This window comes from Panthera leo, chromosome B3 (genome assembly GCF_018350215.1).
Source record: "Panthera leo isolate Ple1 chromosome B3, P.leo_Ple1_pat1.1, whole genome shotgun sequence".
Classification (NCBI taxonomy): domain Eukaryota; kingdom Metazoa; phylum Chordata; class Mammalia; order Carnivora; family Felidae; genus Panthera; species Panthera leo.
This window is the reverse complement of record NC_056684.1, coordinates 94556022-94572628: the sequence shown is the minus strand read 5'-3', so window position 1 is coordinate 94572628 and position 16607 is coordinate 94556022. Positions and strand designations below refer to the sequence as shown.

The 16607-nt window shown below is 32.4% G+C and overlaps 1 protein-coding gene across 1 annotated transcript in view; it reads left to right on the top strand.

Moving 5' to 3' along the window:
* The window catches only part of MDGA2 (MAM domain containing glycosylphosphatidylinositol anchor 2), an 855787-nt gene extending 846842 nt beyond the window's left edge, over positions 1–8945 (top strand). Inside the window, exons 16-17 of the mRNA XM_042943085.1 lie at positions 5817–5922; positions 8571–8945. Coding sequence (XP_042799019.1) covers positions 5817–5922; positions 8571–8659 — 195 coding nt within the window. The 3' untranslated portion in view covers positions 8660–8945. The remainder of the gene's footprint in view (positions 1–5816; positions 5923–8570) is intronic.
* The last annotated feature ends 7662 nt before the right edge of the window (positions 8946–16607 follow it).

Below are 16607 nucleotides of genomic sequence, written 5' to 3'. Positions count from 1 at the left end.
AATTGTTTAGTATTTCTCAGGGTTAGTAGAAGTTTTAGCCTTCTGAAATTCCTTTTGGGGTTCTTTTTCAAGAATTAATTTAACATTATCAGTGCTTATGATGAAAAGATATTTTATTGCTAGATTTGGAAGGAATACAGCAAAAATTCCAAAAAAGGTAAAAATGATGCAGTGTTAGAATGCTACTTATCATTTATATCACACACCAAAAAAAAAAAAAATCCTTTTTAATGCTTTACTTCTTTTCATAGTATATTCCAAATGCTTTCCAGGGGGGAAATATGGAGACATCCTGAGACATAAAAGATGCTCTTTATATTTTCTTTATTACAGTTGAAAGGAATTCTGGAGATCTTTTATATCCTCATTTAAAGATTTCAAAGTGATTTCAAGACAGTTTATCTTAAATAACATACATCCTTAACATGAAATAGGGTGGGAAAAGATCTTAGCTCTCTTTGCATCATGCTCTCTTCATGCTTATCTAGGTAGTAATAATAATAATAATAGTAATCTGGAATATATTGTCACATGGTCAAGTAGATGCATATTTGGCATTCTAATCCAAATTCCAGGGCCATTATATAGACACAACTATGGCTCCTAAAGTAACTATTGTAAACATTTTCCAATGATGGGGCACCTAGATGGCTCAGTGGTTAAGCTTCTGACTGGATCGCAGGTCAGGTCTTCATCTCAGGGTTGTAAGTTCACCTGCACTAGGGATCCACACTTGGTATGAAGCCTACCTAAAAAGAAAAAAGAAAACAAAATTTTTCCAATGTTAAAGCTATTTTAAATTTTATTTGTATCTTAATTTTTTCCAAGTGATGTACACTGTCAGTTTTCAGACTGCATTCTTAGACTTTGTGGTTGCCTTAGCAGTAATAATCAGAAGTGATGTATCTCTTGTCTTGAAGAATATGCTATGAACATTTGCAGAAGGCATCATTAATTATTGAAGTCAAATCATCAAAAGTGTGTTGTATCCTTAGACTCCCCCATCTATTTTTATTCATTAGTGTTGCATGGAGCTCTTTCTTCCTTACTAAGAAATTATATTTGAACACAAGTTTTAATAGCATCATCTATATCTCTCTTTATTGACATCTGTATCGGTAAGCTTTAATGCACTATACTGTACGTAAGAAATTGTCAATCAGTGAATTAAAATAATTTTGTTTAGTGTCATTCTAATAACAGAAGCCAACATACATTTTATTAACTTCCCACTTGAATATACCCACCAACAGTTAATTTTATGATCATGCAGTATTTATCACATATTAGGTTTGATGCATTGCATGTGCACACTATAAAAATATATAAAATTTTAAACTTGTCATTTCAGTTAAGGGAAATCATTTAAATAATATCAGTATGATTGTGTGTAAAGACCATGTTTTACATAAATTGAGGCTTCTTTTAGGAAACCTAAACTTTAACATTTTATCCCTAAGTATATAGATGTCATTAATTCCTTCTTTGTGGCAATTAAAGCAAATGCATTTCAGAAGTATTGAAGAGGAAAGGAACATAATTTTACCCCTGTAATGTAATAGCATTCAGAATCATGATGGTCCTTCATAAAAATATGACAAAATTTAACCTGTTAAACTAGAGAACATTTCTTTTATAAATGAATAAAATTCATTTTTATCATTGTATACAGATTATAGCTTCCAGTTTGAGATACATCATAAGGAATGGTTATAGTTTCTTCTTTTTTATACCTGGGAAAAAACTGTTTGTCACCAAGGATTTATTTTTGTAAACACTTGAAAGTTTGGCCAAGGTACACTGTTTGAATTGAATCTGTATGCATTTTATTTCTGTTACCTACTTCACAATCAAAAACAATACAAAGGAAAAAGGTATCCCTCTAGGTCTTAGTCTAGAAGCCACTTACGAGTATATTAGAATCCATAAAATTTTGTTATAATAATTAAATATGTAGTTGGAGTTGGAGTTCAGAACATAAAAAGAACAATGCAATAAATATCTCTTGTGAGAATCTGTAGGAGTTAAAAAAAATCAATCTATATCTTCTTAGGAGCAAAACTCTTACGGGAATTTAAAGGAAACAAACAAACATGTGGCATAGGATCTTTTTCTCCCTGTTCAAATAGGAGGCTGAGGAAGGCTACAGTATTTCTCTGGAATATTGGATTGGATTCCCTATCATTGCACGATTACAAATAAATATTACAAACACTAATTATATAACTGTACCAAGAGATATTGTCAGAAATTATTTTTATCATCTACTGCTGTATTTACACTATCTATGCTACTACTATATTTCTGATTTATTTCCACACACAATACATAGAACACCTGTTATGCTTACACAGGAAGTAAAGTTGCTTTACTCAGTGACAAACTGTATTATTGATAGTTGTACAGATAAATGTAATAATTTATAAATCAGCCAGCTTTTATTTCTATAACACTTAACTCATTCAGGATCAAAAAGGGATGAAGTATTCATATAAGAAAATGTGCTAGTATAGGCAGTCCTGACGACACATGACAGTTCGACTGGTGTTGATTTGTATTTTTGCTGTTCAGCCAACTACACACATACAGTCAACTCACTGCAGGGAGGCAACACGCACATTAAATTACATCAATCTACTCTGATACTTACCGAAAAAGGCTCTCCCAACGCTTCCTCTCAGTCCTATCACAAAAGTGGTGTGACAGCATCCTTCACAACCTCTCTGCTTCACGGCTCTGTCTTTAACCCAAACGTAGGTCTGACCATATGTTTAAGCATGAACCTAGGTAACCTGAATGGGAAGAAGAAGGAAGGGAGGATAAAGACAGCTAATGGGAAAATTAGGAGTGATTGATACTTTATGGTCCCTAAAAGACATTTTGAAATGCTTTGAGCAATGGCAGCATCATTCAAGGGCCAGCAGCTTTGAAAAGATGTTGATGATTTACACATTTTAGTTCTCACTTTTTTTTTTTTAAATAGTCTCATCTTTTTTATATTGACACCTACCTCCGGGTGACTAGAACTTGCTAAGTAAAAATAATTGTGTACTTTAAATAAATGAGAAAAATTGTGGATGATTGTCTTACCTATTTCCCTCTACATAACTAAGATGGAAAAATCTATGTATTCCTAAACCTGTTTCTCCAGCATCCTTCCCAATGAAAAGACTATGACTTCAGCTTCATCTGTTTAAATTTCAAGTGCGAGCAGGTGCAGAACATTCTAACCTACCCTATCAGCCTTCTCATGGACACTTCACTTCCCACACAAAGCACATGAGAATGCAGTCCCCTTCTTTGCCATGGCTACAGCATAAAGCCTGTACTCCACTCTACAAGCTGGGTTTGCTTCCTTTCCCTTCCCACACCATCTTTTAAAATTAAAACTATTGGTTACTGAGGAGGTTTCCTCTTTACCAAAGCAAATTTTCCTGATTAATGCATCCTTATTCCTGCTGCAGTCCAGAATTAAAACCTTATTGGGAGCCAGAAATCTGTACTTTATTCCATTTGATCCTTTATAATAGCTGCAAGAAAGAAAGAATTGTGATGACAGTACTCCACTTTTATTCAGTCAACTATTAGCCATGTGGCCAAAGTGGAACATGTTGGATTTTATGGAATAAGACTCATAGCAGCATGAATCTGTGGGTTCTAACTTTCTCCAAGATAACACTCCATTCATGTTGTTATCTTCAGGAGAGAAGACTCAGCATCACATGACTGAAACTAAGAAGGGGGTGGGAATAACCATTGATTTACTCTAACAATGATTCTCTACCAGGTAAGCAGCACATTTTAAAATAAGGAAAAATACCCAATGACTTAAAAACCCATAATTAGGAAACAGGCAGTAGTACTGATAGGGGCAATTTAGGATGACCTTAAAGAGCCATGTGCTCTATAAAAGGTGTGCATATTAATTTTTTAAAATGCATTCACCTCAGCCTTGTTCAGAATAGCTGAAAATAACTTTAATGTCTAACAATATCAATAGGGCCACTGGTTACATAACTTACGTGATATCCATAAGGTGGGGAATTCCACAGTCATTAAAATTATTTCCCCTTTTCTGATTTCAGTGCTCTTGGATTTTAATACCATTGATTTTTTTTTTAATTCAGGTTGTAGGACCTTGTGATTTAAACAGCCCTCTGAGGGTTTTTTTTTTTTTTTTTTTAGCTATTTCCCAGATTACTTTCCAAATGCCACCTTAAGACAAAATTAAGTCATTATTCTAGGCAAAGTAATATTTCATTTCTTATTCTGAGGACTGAGAATCCATATACTGCTAGCTGGGTTCTATATTATATTTTAACTCTGGTCTGCCATTTTATTCTGGCTTCAGTGATAACATGACATTTTGGATGTTTTTCAAAGAAATGGCTTTGGGAAATCTTTATTAACTTATTTATCTCAACATAGGTAAGCAGAAAACTCTTTCTACACAAATTAAATATAGTAATAAAATTTTCTCAAACTTTTCTCTCCTATCAGATCTTGAAAATTATTCTTACGCTATGGATTCAATATGGACTATGAGCAGGGAAAAGGAACTCAGTGCAAAAGTTGATAACTAATGCTTCTGCTTACTAAAAGATTTCAATTAATAAAATTATGACAGTATGTCAGAGAACAATAGATAAATCTTTCAAAGGTAGCATAAGTATTCTGAAAATCACCACAAATTTGCCTTTAAGGAGCCATATTAAGATACTTTCAAAGACAAAAACAGAACCAAAAATTTTGACATTGATAAAAATAGACTTTCGCTCAATTTGTTGCAATGAAATAAGGCTAAAAATTGTATTAAAATGCATACATCAGCTTGATGTTGAAACAGCTCTTTATTAAGCTAATTTTTCTTTGAAAAGATCAAACTAGATACTTCATTTTGGCATGTAGAAATTTTTGTGATTATAATCACTAAATGCATAGGTTGCCTTTTTGTATCAAAAGGATTAAAAAGGTTTTGCTAGAAGCAAGGAATGACTGTGGGGTTATAGAGAAAATTTTATAACAGTCTTATTTCTGCAAAAATGAAGTAATAAAAATTTGCTAATTGTCCCTATATTGTTACTGTATTCAGAATTTAGCAATAAAAGGAGACTGATTTCATTCATCTATACTTTCACCTGTCATGTATCAAGTCTCAGTGCCAATCACTGTTGTAGATACTGGAAGTTCAAAGGTCTGACACTAGACACTCAAGTAAACCCATAAATATCTTCAGGTGTTTAAAAATAGAATGTCAAAAGTGAAATTATAGAGGTATATCATAACATAGGGGAATGTGAGAAACTTATTCACTGTATTTGCAAGAGAGCAAACAATTTCATAGTGATGGTAAACCCTTGTTCTTGGCTTCAATAAACATAAATACTGCTGTAAAGAACCGTGAACTGATTTATCCCATAAAATATTTCTAGAAAACCAGTGTTAGATGTTTAGAGAAAACTGGAGGGAATCTATCTCAGAGAAATACTGTTCAAATAAACATTTTTCCCCTGAAAACTAACAGTGGTAGGATTTGTAGCGGTGGTAGTTTTTATTGTATTATTCAATTAAGTGTAGTTTTGTTTTAAAACCAACACAGAGCTTTTGATGTGAAAACTAATATTAGCCAAGGAAGATCCTATGATTGGTTTTGTTAAGAACATTCATGTTTTTTTTAAGCAACAACTCTGAAGACTGTGAATAATAAATGATGCCAGAATTACTGTTGATTTTAGGTTTGGCTCCTTGGTTTCTCAGTAAAAATCCATCTACAAATCAAAGCTCTACATTTAGGTTTGTTTCATTCATATTTGTAGCTCATTTTTGAAGGTATTCGAGGTCCTGGCATAGAAGGTGACATTGCCATTGATGATGTATCAATTGCAGAAGGAGAATGTGCAAAACAAGACCTAACGACTAAGAGTAAGTGTCTACTCTTGGATTGGTTCGATGTAATGTTAAAGTAACATATTAACTGTTAAAATTGTCTAATTTTTAAAACTCATTTATTTTTTAGTTTGTAAGTTTAGAAATTCCTTATATGTGAGACCCTAAAATTGTGAAGATATTATGAAAACAAAGTATTAAATTTGAGGGTAGGCATATTAGACCTAAGATCAAAGTAATTTTGATTTAGGTCTATGTAAGGCAAGCACACCTTGATTTTTTAATGAAGATTTTTAAAAATATTTAATTCATATTATTAATTTCAGAGGATTCTTTAACTTTTATTAAAACATTGGCTAATCTATATACTCAGCACACTTTTACATAGCAATAGCTATTTTTATTGCCCCAGTTTATGAATGTATTTTCCAAGTCTGACTTTTGCAACCATTTTAACAGATTCACTACTGTGAAGAGCCTAAGTGTATACAATAAGTAACAGATCAGCCCATTTTTTCCTGCTATAATTAACCTATGTGCATCACAATCTTAGTAATTTGGTTTCATTTTTTCACACATGAATATTTTAGTTTAATGATATATTCAAATTTTATTTTCTTGTTTTTGAATATATGTTTTTGAATATAGGAGATATAATGTAAAATATTATTAATATGTGTAATAAAAGATATAAATTTAAAAATTACAAATAATGCAGAGAGCATCAGAATTATGTGTTAGGCAGCTTCTTAAAATCCTCATCTCCATATTATCCATGTGAATCTGAGAAAACTAAAACCATTTCTTTTAAAAATTCCTCCACTTGAAAAATTTTCATAGGGTCATCTGATCTTTAATTTCGTGATTATATAAAGGGGTATATCGATCAAGCTAAATTTAAACAAATAACTCATCAATTATTTAGTACACATAAAAGAAGCATGAAAGTCCATTTTGTAACATGTAGAGAAAATAGGAGTCTTTGTTAATTGCATATAGTTATTGAGAAATTGCATTAGTCTAGATGTTGAAAGTCAAATTTGTGCAACTACCCAGTGATTGCTCATATGAACTGAACTGACTCCATTTTTAAGCATTGTAAAGAGACAAAAACTAAGATTGTATACAACAATGAGCCACTTTGCTCATAGTTTTCACCTTCTTGTCATTATACTTAGTATTTCAAGTAATAAATTTAGTAAAAATTTTTTCCCATGTCTGGCTAATTTCACTTTAAAAAACCAGTAGCAGTACCCAAATGAAGTAGGTTTGTCAAATATGCATTCTCCTTAGAGGAGAAGAATGGGATTTCTTTTGCATTTCATAACATGAGCCAGTCATAGTAACATCATATTAACTGAAGATAGTTACCATATTACATAGGAATCTTACAGTTAGATAATTTAATCCCTGAAACCTATTACAAATTAAATTCAAGAAATTGAATTAAACTCTCCAAATGAGGAAAGCAAGAGAACTCCCTCATGGAGAAAACACAAGTGGTGAGAGTTGCCACAGTAAAATGACTAGGATAACCCATAGGGACTTTATTGTTACATATTAGTATACTTTCATAATCAGTTTTCTTCTCCTCTAAATTGAGAGAAATGTGTGTCTGTTTTAAATAAAATCTGTCTGTACTGGAGGTATTTCTATTTAGACTCTGGAAATCAGAGGAAATAGCCCCAATGAACAAAAACATTCTCTTTAGTATGAGAAAGTATTCTGTTACACTAGTATACATTTAACTATCATTTATTAAGCTCATTTTGACAAGTAGTATTTGGTGAATATTGTTAATTTCTTAGTACACACCAGTTTGACGGCCCAAAGCTTCTTCCTAACTGCTCAAGTTCCCAACCCTTCTCAGTCAGTATATGGTACCACAATATCAAAAGCTGAGGTTGTGTCTTATCTTCAAAACCCAGGTCTCTCCTAGGTGAGATCCATGTTATAACTTAAGCTAGGTTCATGAATTACCAGGCTTGCCTATGTTAGCCCTCCTAGGTAAGGCATACATTCTGAGAGGTATCACCTGGACATGGAATTCTACTTGAAACTCCAATTATGGTAGCAGTCTTACAGCAGATTGTTGGGAAATTTTTTTTTCAGTTAGAATGTGCTTCATAGTGCTTCTAAAACTCACGCTAAACAGAAAATTATTTACCCAATTTATAGATATTGGGCTGATCTAAGCACATATAATCCAGTTTGCCGTAGTTAAATTTCTACCCATAAAAACCCCTTCTTAGTTTTCATAAAAAGTACTTTTTCTCTGTCTTTAATCATAACCATTTCTGGAAGCTTGGGGTGGGGGGGAGAATGAAAACTGACCTCTTAGGATTTCCTAGAATTTTCTCTGTGCACAGGCTTTCACGTGGCTAGCAAAACGCTGAGGTTGAGCCCAACCACACACTTACACAAATATCTTCTGAACAAATTTTCATAGCATAGCGTATCAACTTCAAACGTTTTTCTTTTATCAAATTTCTAATCACATATTTATTTTCTCATTTTCTTGTCTTGGAAACTGATCAATAAAACAAACCAAAAAGAGTATTTTGTAAAAATGTTTTCCATATGCTAATATTGCTTATTAGTTCACCACAGTTGTATTGATAGCTACGTGGAGTATTTATTCTCTATTTTTGTTTGTTTCTTGGCATTATCTCTCTTGTCTTTAGATTCTGTTGATGGTGCTGTTGGAATTTTAGTACATCTATGGCTTTTCCCGGTCATCGTCCTCATCTCTATCTTAAGTCCTCGAAGGTGACCTTATCCTGGCAGAGGCTATAAAAGATTCACCAGGCACTGGCATGAAGAAAGAGTCTTTGTAAATGGACATTGAAAAAACAAACTACCAAAGATTCCTCCACTGACTACTGACTCAAACATAAAATAATAAAAACGAATTTTTTAAAGCACTGGGGATAAAAAAGACATCATGGAAGTATAACTTATTCCAAACTACATATAAAAGATAATTTTGACCTGAGTAGAGAAGAGACCTTCAGGTGCTTTTGTGGCTAAAAAGATTACAGCATCATCTGGTCATCTGGTTGAACTCTGGAAAAAAAAAAAAAAAAAAAAAAAAAGCTATAGAAATCCTTGTCAAAGCACAAAGTCATGGCTGGTTTTGTTTCAAATGAATAGTTTGCTTGTTACCATGGAAACCTAATGGCCTGCCAACAAAAACCTCACTGTAAACAGGGTACGTGAAAAGCTGGCATTTATTTTCCTTTCAAGAAGGTTTTACATAGAGAATTAAATAAATGTAGGCCCTTGTACCTTTGGTTGTTACCCTTCCTTGAAAATAACCCGAACTCAGAATTATTTAAAACATTCATGCTCCTCCCCACCTGTCCCCATCCCACCTTTCTTGTTATTATTTGTTTTCCTCCCATGGCTAAGCTAGATAACTGTATGCTGTCTCTTTTTGCATGCATTACTATCCAGGATGGTAAACCTGGGCTTACATATTACACAGGCTTATCGGAGTTTGCTCGCGGCCACTTGAACACCCAAACTAAGTCATCTGTTCCAATGAAGAAACCAAACCACCATCTTTTATAAATTGCCATGGAAACCAAGTGCCTTCAATGAAACAAGCCTGAATAATTTTCAACTCAGAAGCTTGCACAGCTAAGAGTGGTTTGTGTAAAACTATTTTGTAAACAAACTACAGAGCCTAAACGTGCAAATTATAGGCGAGACAACAAAAGCCGCTTCTGAAGAAGAAAGGACCGAAGCTACTGCGTAAGCCCATGCAGACGAAATACTTGTTGTTGGACCTCCTAGACAGCCATGGCCATTCGGCTTAATTGTCCATCAGAAAATAACTTCCATTGAGACCAGACATGGGAGCAACACTTTTTTCTTCCAGGTTATTAAATGGGTCAACCAGAGCAAAAGGTTGTTAAAATAATACTTAGCGCAGAAGGTGGTAAAACACAAGAGTGATTTTTTTACTCTAACCTCCATTTGAAATGAAATTGGCCCTAGCTTTAGAGGGAGCAAAGAAAATGTTTGTGATTGCAGTGCGTACAAACTCTACAGCGGAACTGGGCCTGAAAAATCTGGCTTTATTCTAAACACTGAGGGTAATATGCCTCTGCCCTTTAGTCAGACTCTGTGCAAATTGTGAAATATTATTTTATTATTTTACCGAGATTAAAAACACTTTTACAAAAAAACAAAAACCTGTAAAAATGATTTTGAGCTACCTGAGGACAAATCATACCTTTAACCAGCCAGTTTTCCAATGCATTGTAAATTTCACTTAAACCTGTTGGTTATGAAAATTTGAAGATCTTTTTCCTTAAATTATCTCAGCTTTTAACTTCATTTAAAAAGACTTTTGTCTAAAGAAGAATATTATTATTATTATATGTTCTTTCAACACCCCAGGATTAAAAAAAACTGATTATGCAAGTAATTGGAAAATAAGTATTAAATTATAACATTTGCAAATATTAATATAAAAAGCACAACAAAATGTAGTGGAAAAATGATAAAGCTTGGTTTTTAAAAGAGAAAATTCTGTAGAAATGTTTGTGCAAATTCAGTAATTCAACTTAAAAGATAATTTTACAGCTATGTTCAATAAAGCCTCTTTCCAGGTAAGGTATGCAAAGCGGTATGTGTGTTTGTTGAGCAATGTTTACTTGTCACCAAAATGAGACTAGCTATATATACAAGTTATGATACCATGGGGTAAACCTTCAGAGCTTCAGACACCTTAATGTTGGCAGGAAAGCATTTAATAGGAACCCTTGATGCACTCTTCCATATTTTTCATACATGTAAAATAAAAGTCAAACTTATGAAAGTAAAATACGAACTTGGAATTTAATGTGTATTTTCATAGTGAAAGAGAGGACCAGTCAGAGCTAGGTGGTGATAGAATCAAGCTAAAACTAAGTCCTTTAAATTAAACAGAATTAACTAAGAAGCTTTATAACTTACTTGAACAAATCAGGCATATTGAAAATTTTCACAATTACAGTCAACCATCTGTTTTATCAAACCAAAGAGATTAAAGTAAACAATATTTGGGGCATGTTTTACTAACTCTCCTCACCTTGACTTCCATTTTGTGTGCCAACTCACCACTTCTTTCCACTATCCCATATTAGTGGATCATCCTTTCTAATTGATGTTTTGCACACCCATTGCTGATACTATTAAAAAATTGTTTTACATCTAAAGACAGGCTTAGCTCATTGCTGCCTTCTTCCTTTATCTTGAATTTGATTTGAGTGAGACTTTTGAAAAAAACTAAAAAAAAAAAATCTATATTCAGAATATTTGGATATACATGTGTCCTTTCCAGGAAAACAATCAAGTCTACTTTTCTCCTATTAACTGCACAAAGAAATTGCTGTAAGTGCAAGTTTTCAGTCCTTTTACAACGCACTCATAAAATACTAAAGTCTTTTTATAACCTTTCGCATAGCTTCAGAAGTCCATGAGAACTGGCTGGTACTTCAAAAATTAATTTTGATTAATTTTTTGAGAAAATGCAGATGAGTGCCAGGAACAAAGGGGCAAGCAGAAGAACTGCAAAACAATCAGATTTATTGATATGGTAATAAATCAGAATATAGATCGCAAGTGGGTTCTGGATCATTTCTGTAAAACACCAAACTTAGAATTCGAATCAATGTTTTTCACTCCCCATCAAATGTTCAGTTGAAAGAAAATGAATAAAAATGCAGGAAATTTTAAAAGGCTGGGATAAGCGAAGTGTAAATTGCTTTAAGTAATTTCTTGTTTAACATCAGTAATAATAATGATGACTTTAAACCACTTACCTGTTTATCAACTGCCTATCTTTTCCTAAAATTTTTTTGTATTTATGATGAGTTAAACTCACCAATATATTTCCCCTTTTCCTTTTTGATAACATATTTTAAGTGTAATTTATGTCAATTTTTTTGTTGTCGTACTTTATAGGAAGGCATCAGGCAATAGAGCTTTTAATTTTCTGGAAGAAAGATTACACCATGTAATGTCCAGGTCATTAATAGATCCGATTAATTAGGAGCTAACTCTGTTTCCTTAGTTCAAAAATGCTTGTTCCTCCACATTTAACATGTCTGCAACTGGGCCTATTTTAGTTACAATTGGTAGTATTTCTGTGTAGTGATATATAAAATAAAAGTGCATATTAAAACTGATAACATCTTAGATATGTTGAGATTCACCAAATTCACTAAATCTTCCAGAAGTGCCAAATCATGCCCAATATTTATTCCTTTCCAACAAACCCAAAAGTGAGAAAAAGATACCCTGTCATATCTGTAGGGTTTATATTAAATACTCATTGCCTATGCATTAAAAATTTCATAACTTTTATTTTGTGCTTTAAAAAATTCTGAGTCTTCTCTTACCTCTAGTATACACATATACTGTGCTGTGTTTTTCTTTTTTCCTGCTACCTATTTTTGTTAGTTCCATGATGAATTATAACACGCTGTGTATCCCTGGTTTGAAATGTTTTCTTGTTTTGTGTGATTCATAGTACTTAGTAAGTTAGAAGTTTGGCCTGCCATTAAATTTTCTTTTAGAGACCTGAAAGATGCATGGTGCACTACAATGTCATACAATAGGCTAAACTAATGGGACTTCATTTTACATATATCACAGAATTGACTTTGGCAATGAATTATGATAACTACAATAATCAGAATTACAAACCAGCTAGTCAGTTACATTATATTACAAATAATAAAATCCCACTCTTTTATATTTCAAAATATGGCAAAATATGAATGACAACTTTACTAACTTTTCACCAAACATGCATTTTTATTTTAAGACTTTATAATAAACTTATCTGTCAAAATGCATCATTGGAAAACAATTAATTAAGTTCTATGCTTAAGACTGTATGAAACTGGTTGTGATATTTTTCATGACCTATTTTGTTTTGATTAGGGATTTGAAAGATGGTGACCAACTAATATGATTTTGATAGAGTGATTTTCAAAGGATTCTTTTGAATGCAGTTTCTTTAACAAAACAAAAAAAACTTTTTTTTTTTTTTTAACGTGCCTTTCAAAGATCAGGGCCTCACAACAGCATTTAAACTGGAAAAAAATTTACTGAAAACTCATTTCCTTTTTGGTTGATGACTACTTCTTACAAATTGCCTCACCTGTGTCTCAACAAAGCAGAAGGTTTATACTCTTCTTGCAACTGGGTAGTTGGTATCAATGAGGAGTTATTGCATTTTCTGTGAAAACAATAAAATCATAGGGTTCAATCCCAAGCTATTTCCTTTCCTCCAGTGTTCCTTTTGTGTCTAACCAGTTTAATCAGTTTTCTTAGCGCTTATTTTTTAAAAGCAGTCTCTGGCACTTTTTACTTCAACGTAGGAGAAAAGCTACCACGAACGGACAGAACTTTTTTCAAATCTGGTATAAAAAGCTCTTTGCTGAGTATCCATAATATTTATAAATATATGTTATTACATAGCAAAAGTAGGACTCAAAGACTTGAGATTGTAATGGGAAATATGTCCATTCAGAATCAGTCCGTCACATGTGGATGTCTGCTTAGAAACAGAACTGAAGAGTTAGGGAGAGTGAACTATTCCACATATTTCCATAGGGATCACTTTATTGCCATTTTAGAATAAAGTTTAATAAAATATGAGTCGTGATTTTACTATCCTGAACCCACATTAAGTATATTGAAATTAAGGAATTGGAATTCAAAATTTTGAGTAGGGTAGAGGTTAAACTCCGGGTAAAAAATGAAATCGTTTTCTCAAGGGAATATTTACAACTGATTGAATTTAATTTCAATTGTTCTAATTTTCCATGGGTTGAGCTAAAAAATATTCTTATTTTTCAATCAAATGATGGTAAATTCTGTGAATTAGGGATTAGCTTGTTAGTTTCAGTTTGTTTTCATATGGCTCTTGTTATCCTGGATTTCTAGGATATCACTTTTATTTCTTGGATCTCATCAGTATATTTAAATGTATAAGTTTAATTAAGTATACGTTGTGTTGAATTTATATTGAATATTAGTTACATTTTAGATCTCAAATTTAGATTTAACTTACTTTTTCTTTTGATATTTTACTTCTGCTAGTTTCAGATAGCTGTATGTTATTTTCCCTTGGATTTTCTTTCAATAAATGCAATTATGTTAAATACTCTATTAGTGTTTGGGGGAAATTTCTGCTGTCAATAAGCACTTAAGTTAGAAAAAAAGCTATTTAGAATGGCAATTATATTTTCAAATTAAGGTGAAAATGCCATCATTTCTCTCACTATTAAAAATCTTTTATAGACTCAACACTGCAATGAAGCACAATTAGCCCATTAAAGATATGTGTTGATTTTTACATACTTTGTGAAAGATCCTTTATAAGATTGTGTTAAACAAGCAGGCACTAAAAAATACTCCTGAATGAACTGTGATTTAAGAATTATGGCTAAATTTAGTAACTCTGGGCTTGTGTATGATATGTAAAATATTGATTGAAGATTATAGCATGGATGTTATCCAAGTAGATAGTTTCAGTCACATATTTCATGGGGGGCACTGTAGGCTAAATGTGGGTCTTCTGAGGGAAAAAAATAATAGTGCTTGACAATGATTTGAGTGAACCAAAGTATAAATGGAATCCTAACAATTAGCTTGCATAGCTTAACTTCCTGTCTATCTTTGGTATTATATTTCTAAGAATATCTGTGAAATTATAGAAAAGTGAATACAATTATTATTAACAGACACACTAATTGTGTTTAAAAACCAACCCTTAACTATGTATTAAAATACTGTTTATTCTTTATAGCTATTTAGTTTAATAGTCAAATTAAGGGCCTTATCTATCTTTTGACTTCCTATAGTACCTACATTCCTTTAAAGTATTCTTTAGTTATCTGAATATCTGCTCCCCAACTGAAACTGTAACCTACCCCAGGGCAAAGACTCTGTCTTTTAACAAGAGTAAGTACTTTCAACTTATCTAGGTTCTGTAGAGGTTATTGAATTAATGGTTATTGAATTAATCTGTGATTTAGAGCTATATTTAAAATAGAACTTATTCAATGAACCTAGGAAATAAGCAGCAATGTCACCTTTCAGTGATAAAATCAATGAAATTTCACGGACAGAAGATGTCTCCTGCATGTGAGAAAAATGAGAAGTCAAGGCAACTGAAATAACAGCATAAGCATTTGCAACACAATTTCCTGGCACTTCTTAGTTTAACAGAAAGTGATTATATCTCTTCATAAAAGGGCATATGTTGTCAATGTTTTTGCAAACAAAATTACTATGTCGTTAAACTGAAGAAAATGAGATGAATTCTGCATGTTTTGTGTCAGATGCCATCGTTATACATGAGACTAATACTACATATATGTCTTCTTTCAACCAAAATGTATTAATTATAGAACATTATGCTTCATTTTCTATTACAGAGATCATGAGCTCTAGCTAAATTCAATCTTAGCTGCTTTCTGGAATTTATGGTGGTAGATATTGCTTGAGATCCAATTATCCACTAAACTTGAAATAAAGTATATTTAAACATGGAAATATTTTTAAGAATTACACAATAATTGAATTATAAAAATTACTAAAATAGGAATATATTTATTTAGTTCTGGGAATACTTTATGTGGAATAAACTAGATTCTTTTGTATATGGAACAAAAAATGTAAACATTAATTTTCAAATTTGGAAATTGTGTTGAACAGAGAGAACTACTAATTTTGTTATTTTCATTGTTTCTGTTTTGAAGTCTATGTTTTAATTTCCCAAATTAACACAATTCAACAGGCCAATAAGCCCAAAATAAAAGATGGTACAGTGTTAGTACATGGCAACTACACACACATTGTTAAGTAAGTGAAACCATAAGTAGTATAGAGTCTGTTAATACTAGAGCTCTCTAAAATTTGCAGAGAACATTCTTATTAGCTCACATTTTTCAAATATCTAACCAAATAGGCTGAGAATACGTTGACCTACCAGATGAGGCTAAGGGACAACAAGGCGAGGCATGCAAAGAGGAGAGGTAGGGGGTTTCAAAGACTATATTCACTTCACAGTTTTCCTGAGGACAGGTCCAAATTACATACCCAGTACATAAAATACAGACAGAATGAAAGGAATGTCAGTCTGTCAGTTACACACGAAGGCTCAAAGAACAGAATGATAAAGCTTCTAGGACAGAAATATAAAGAAGTCACTTAAGAGGGGTACAATGTGAATAGATCAGGAGAATGCATTGAAAAATGAATCTAATCAGAGCATTCACATTAACATAAAGGAAATAAAAATAAGATGACATAACCAAATGCATCTGGTAGACAATCTAAAAAATGAAAATAAAATATTTTGATGAGGTAAATTTGAAAAGGAACTGCAATAAATATATATGCAAATATTTTACCACACACTCTTCTTGCTTTGTCTTTTTTATTTTGCAGTGACTATGGTTACAACTTGGCTCCTCTGTCCAATTTCTCCTTCCTGGTTATGTGGATTCACAGTATGTAGATTAGTCTAGAGTTGAGAATCATAATGCCTACTGCACATGCGTCAGATTGGTGATGAGCATTTTCAAATTATGTCCACTTTTTGTAATAATCTTACTTCAAGCCCATACATCCACATTCATAAATATACAGTGGTGGTAGAATGATTTATAATTTTCAAAGTGTTTTCATTTCATCCGTTCTAGCCCATAATT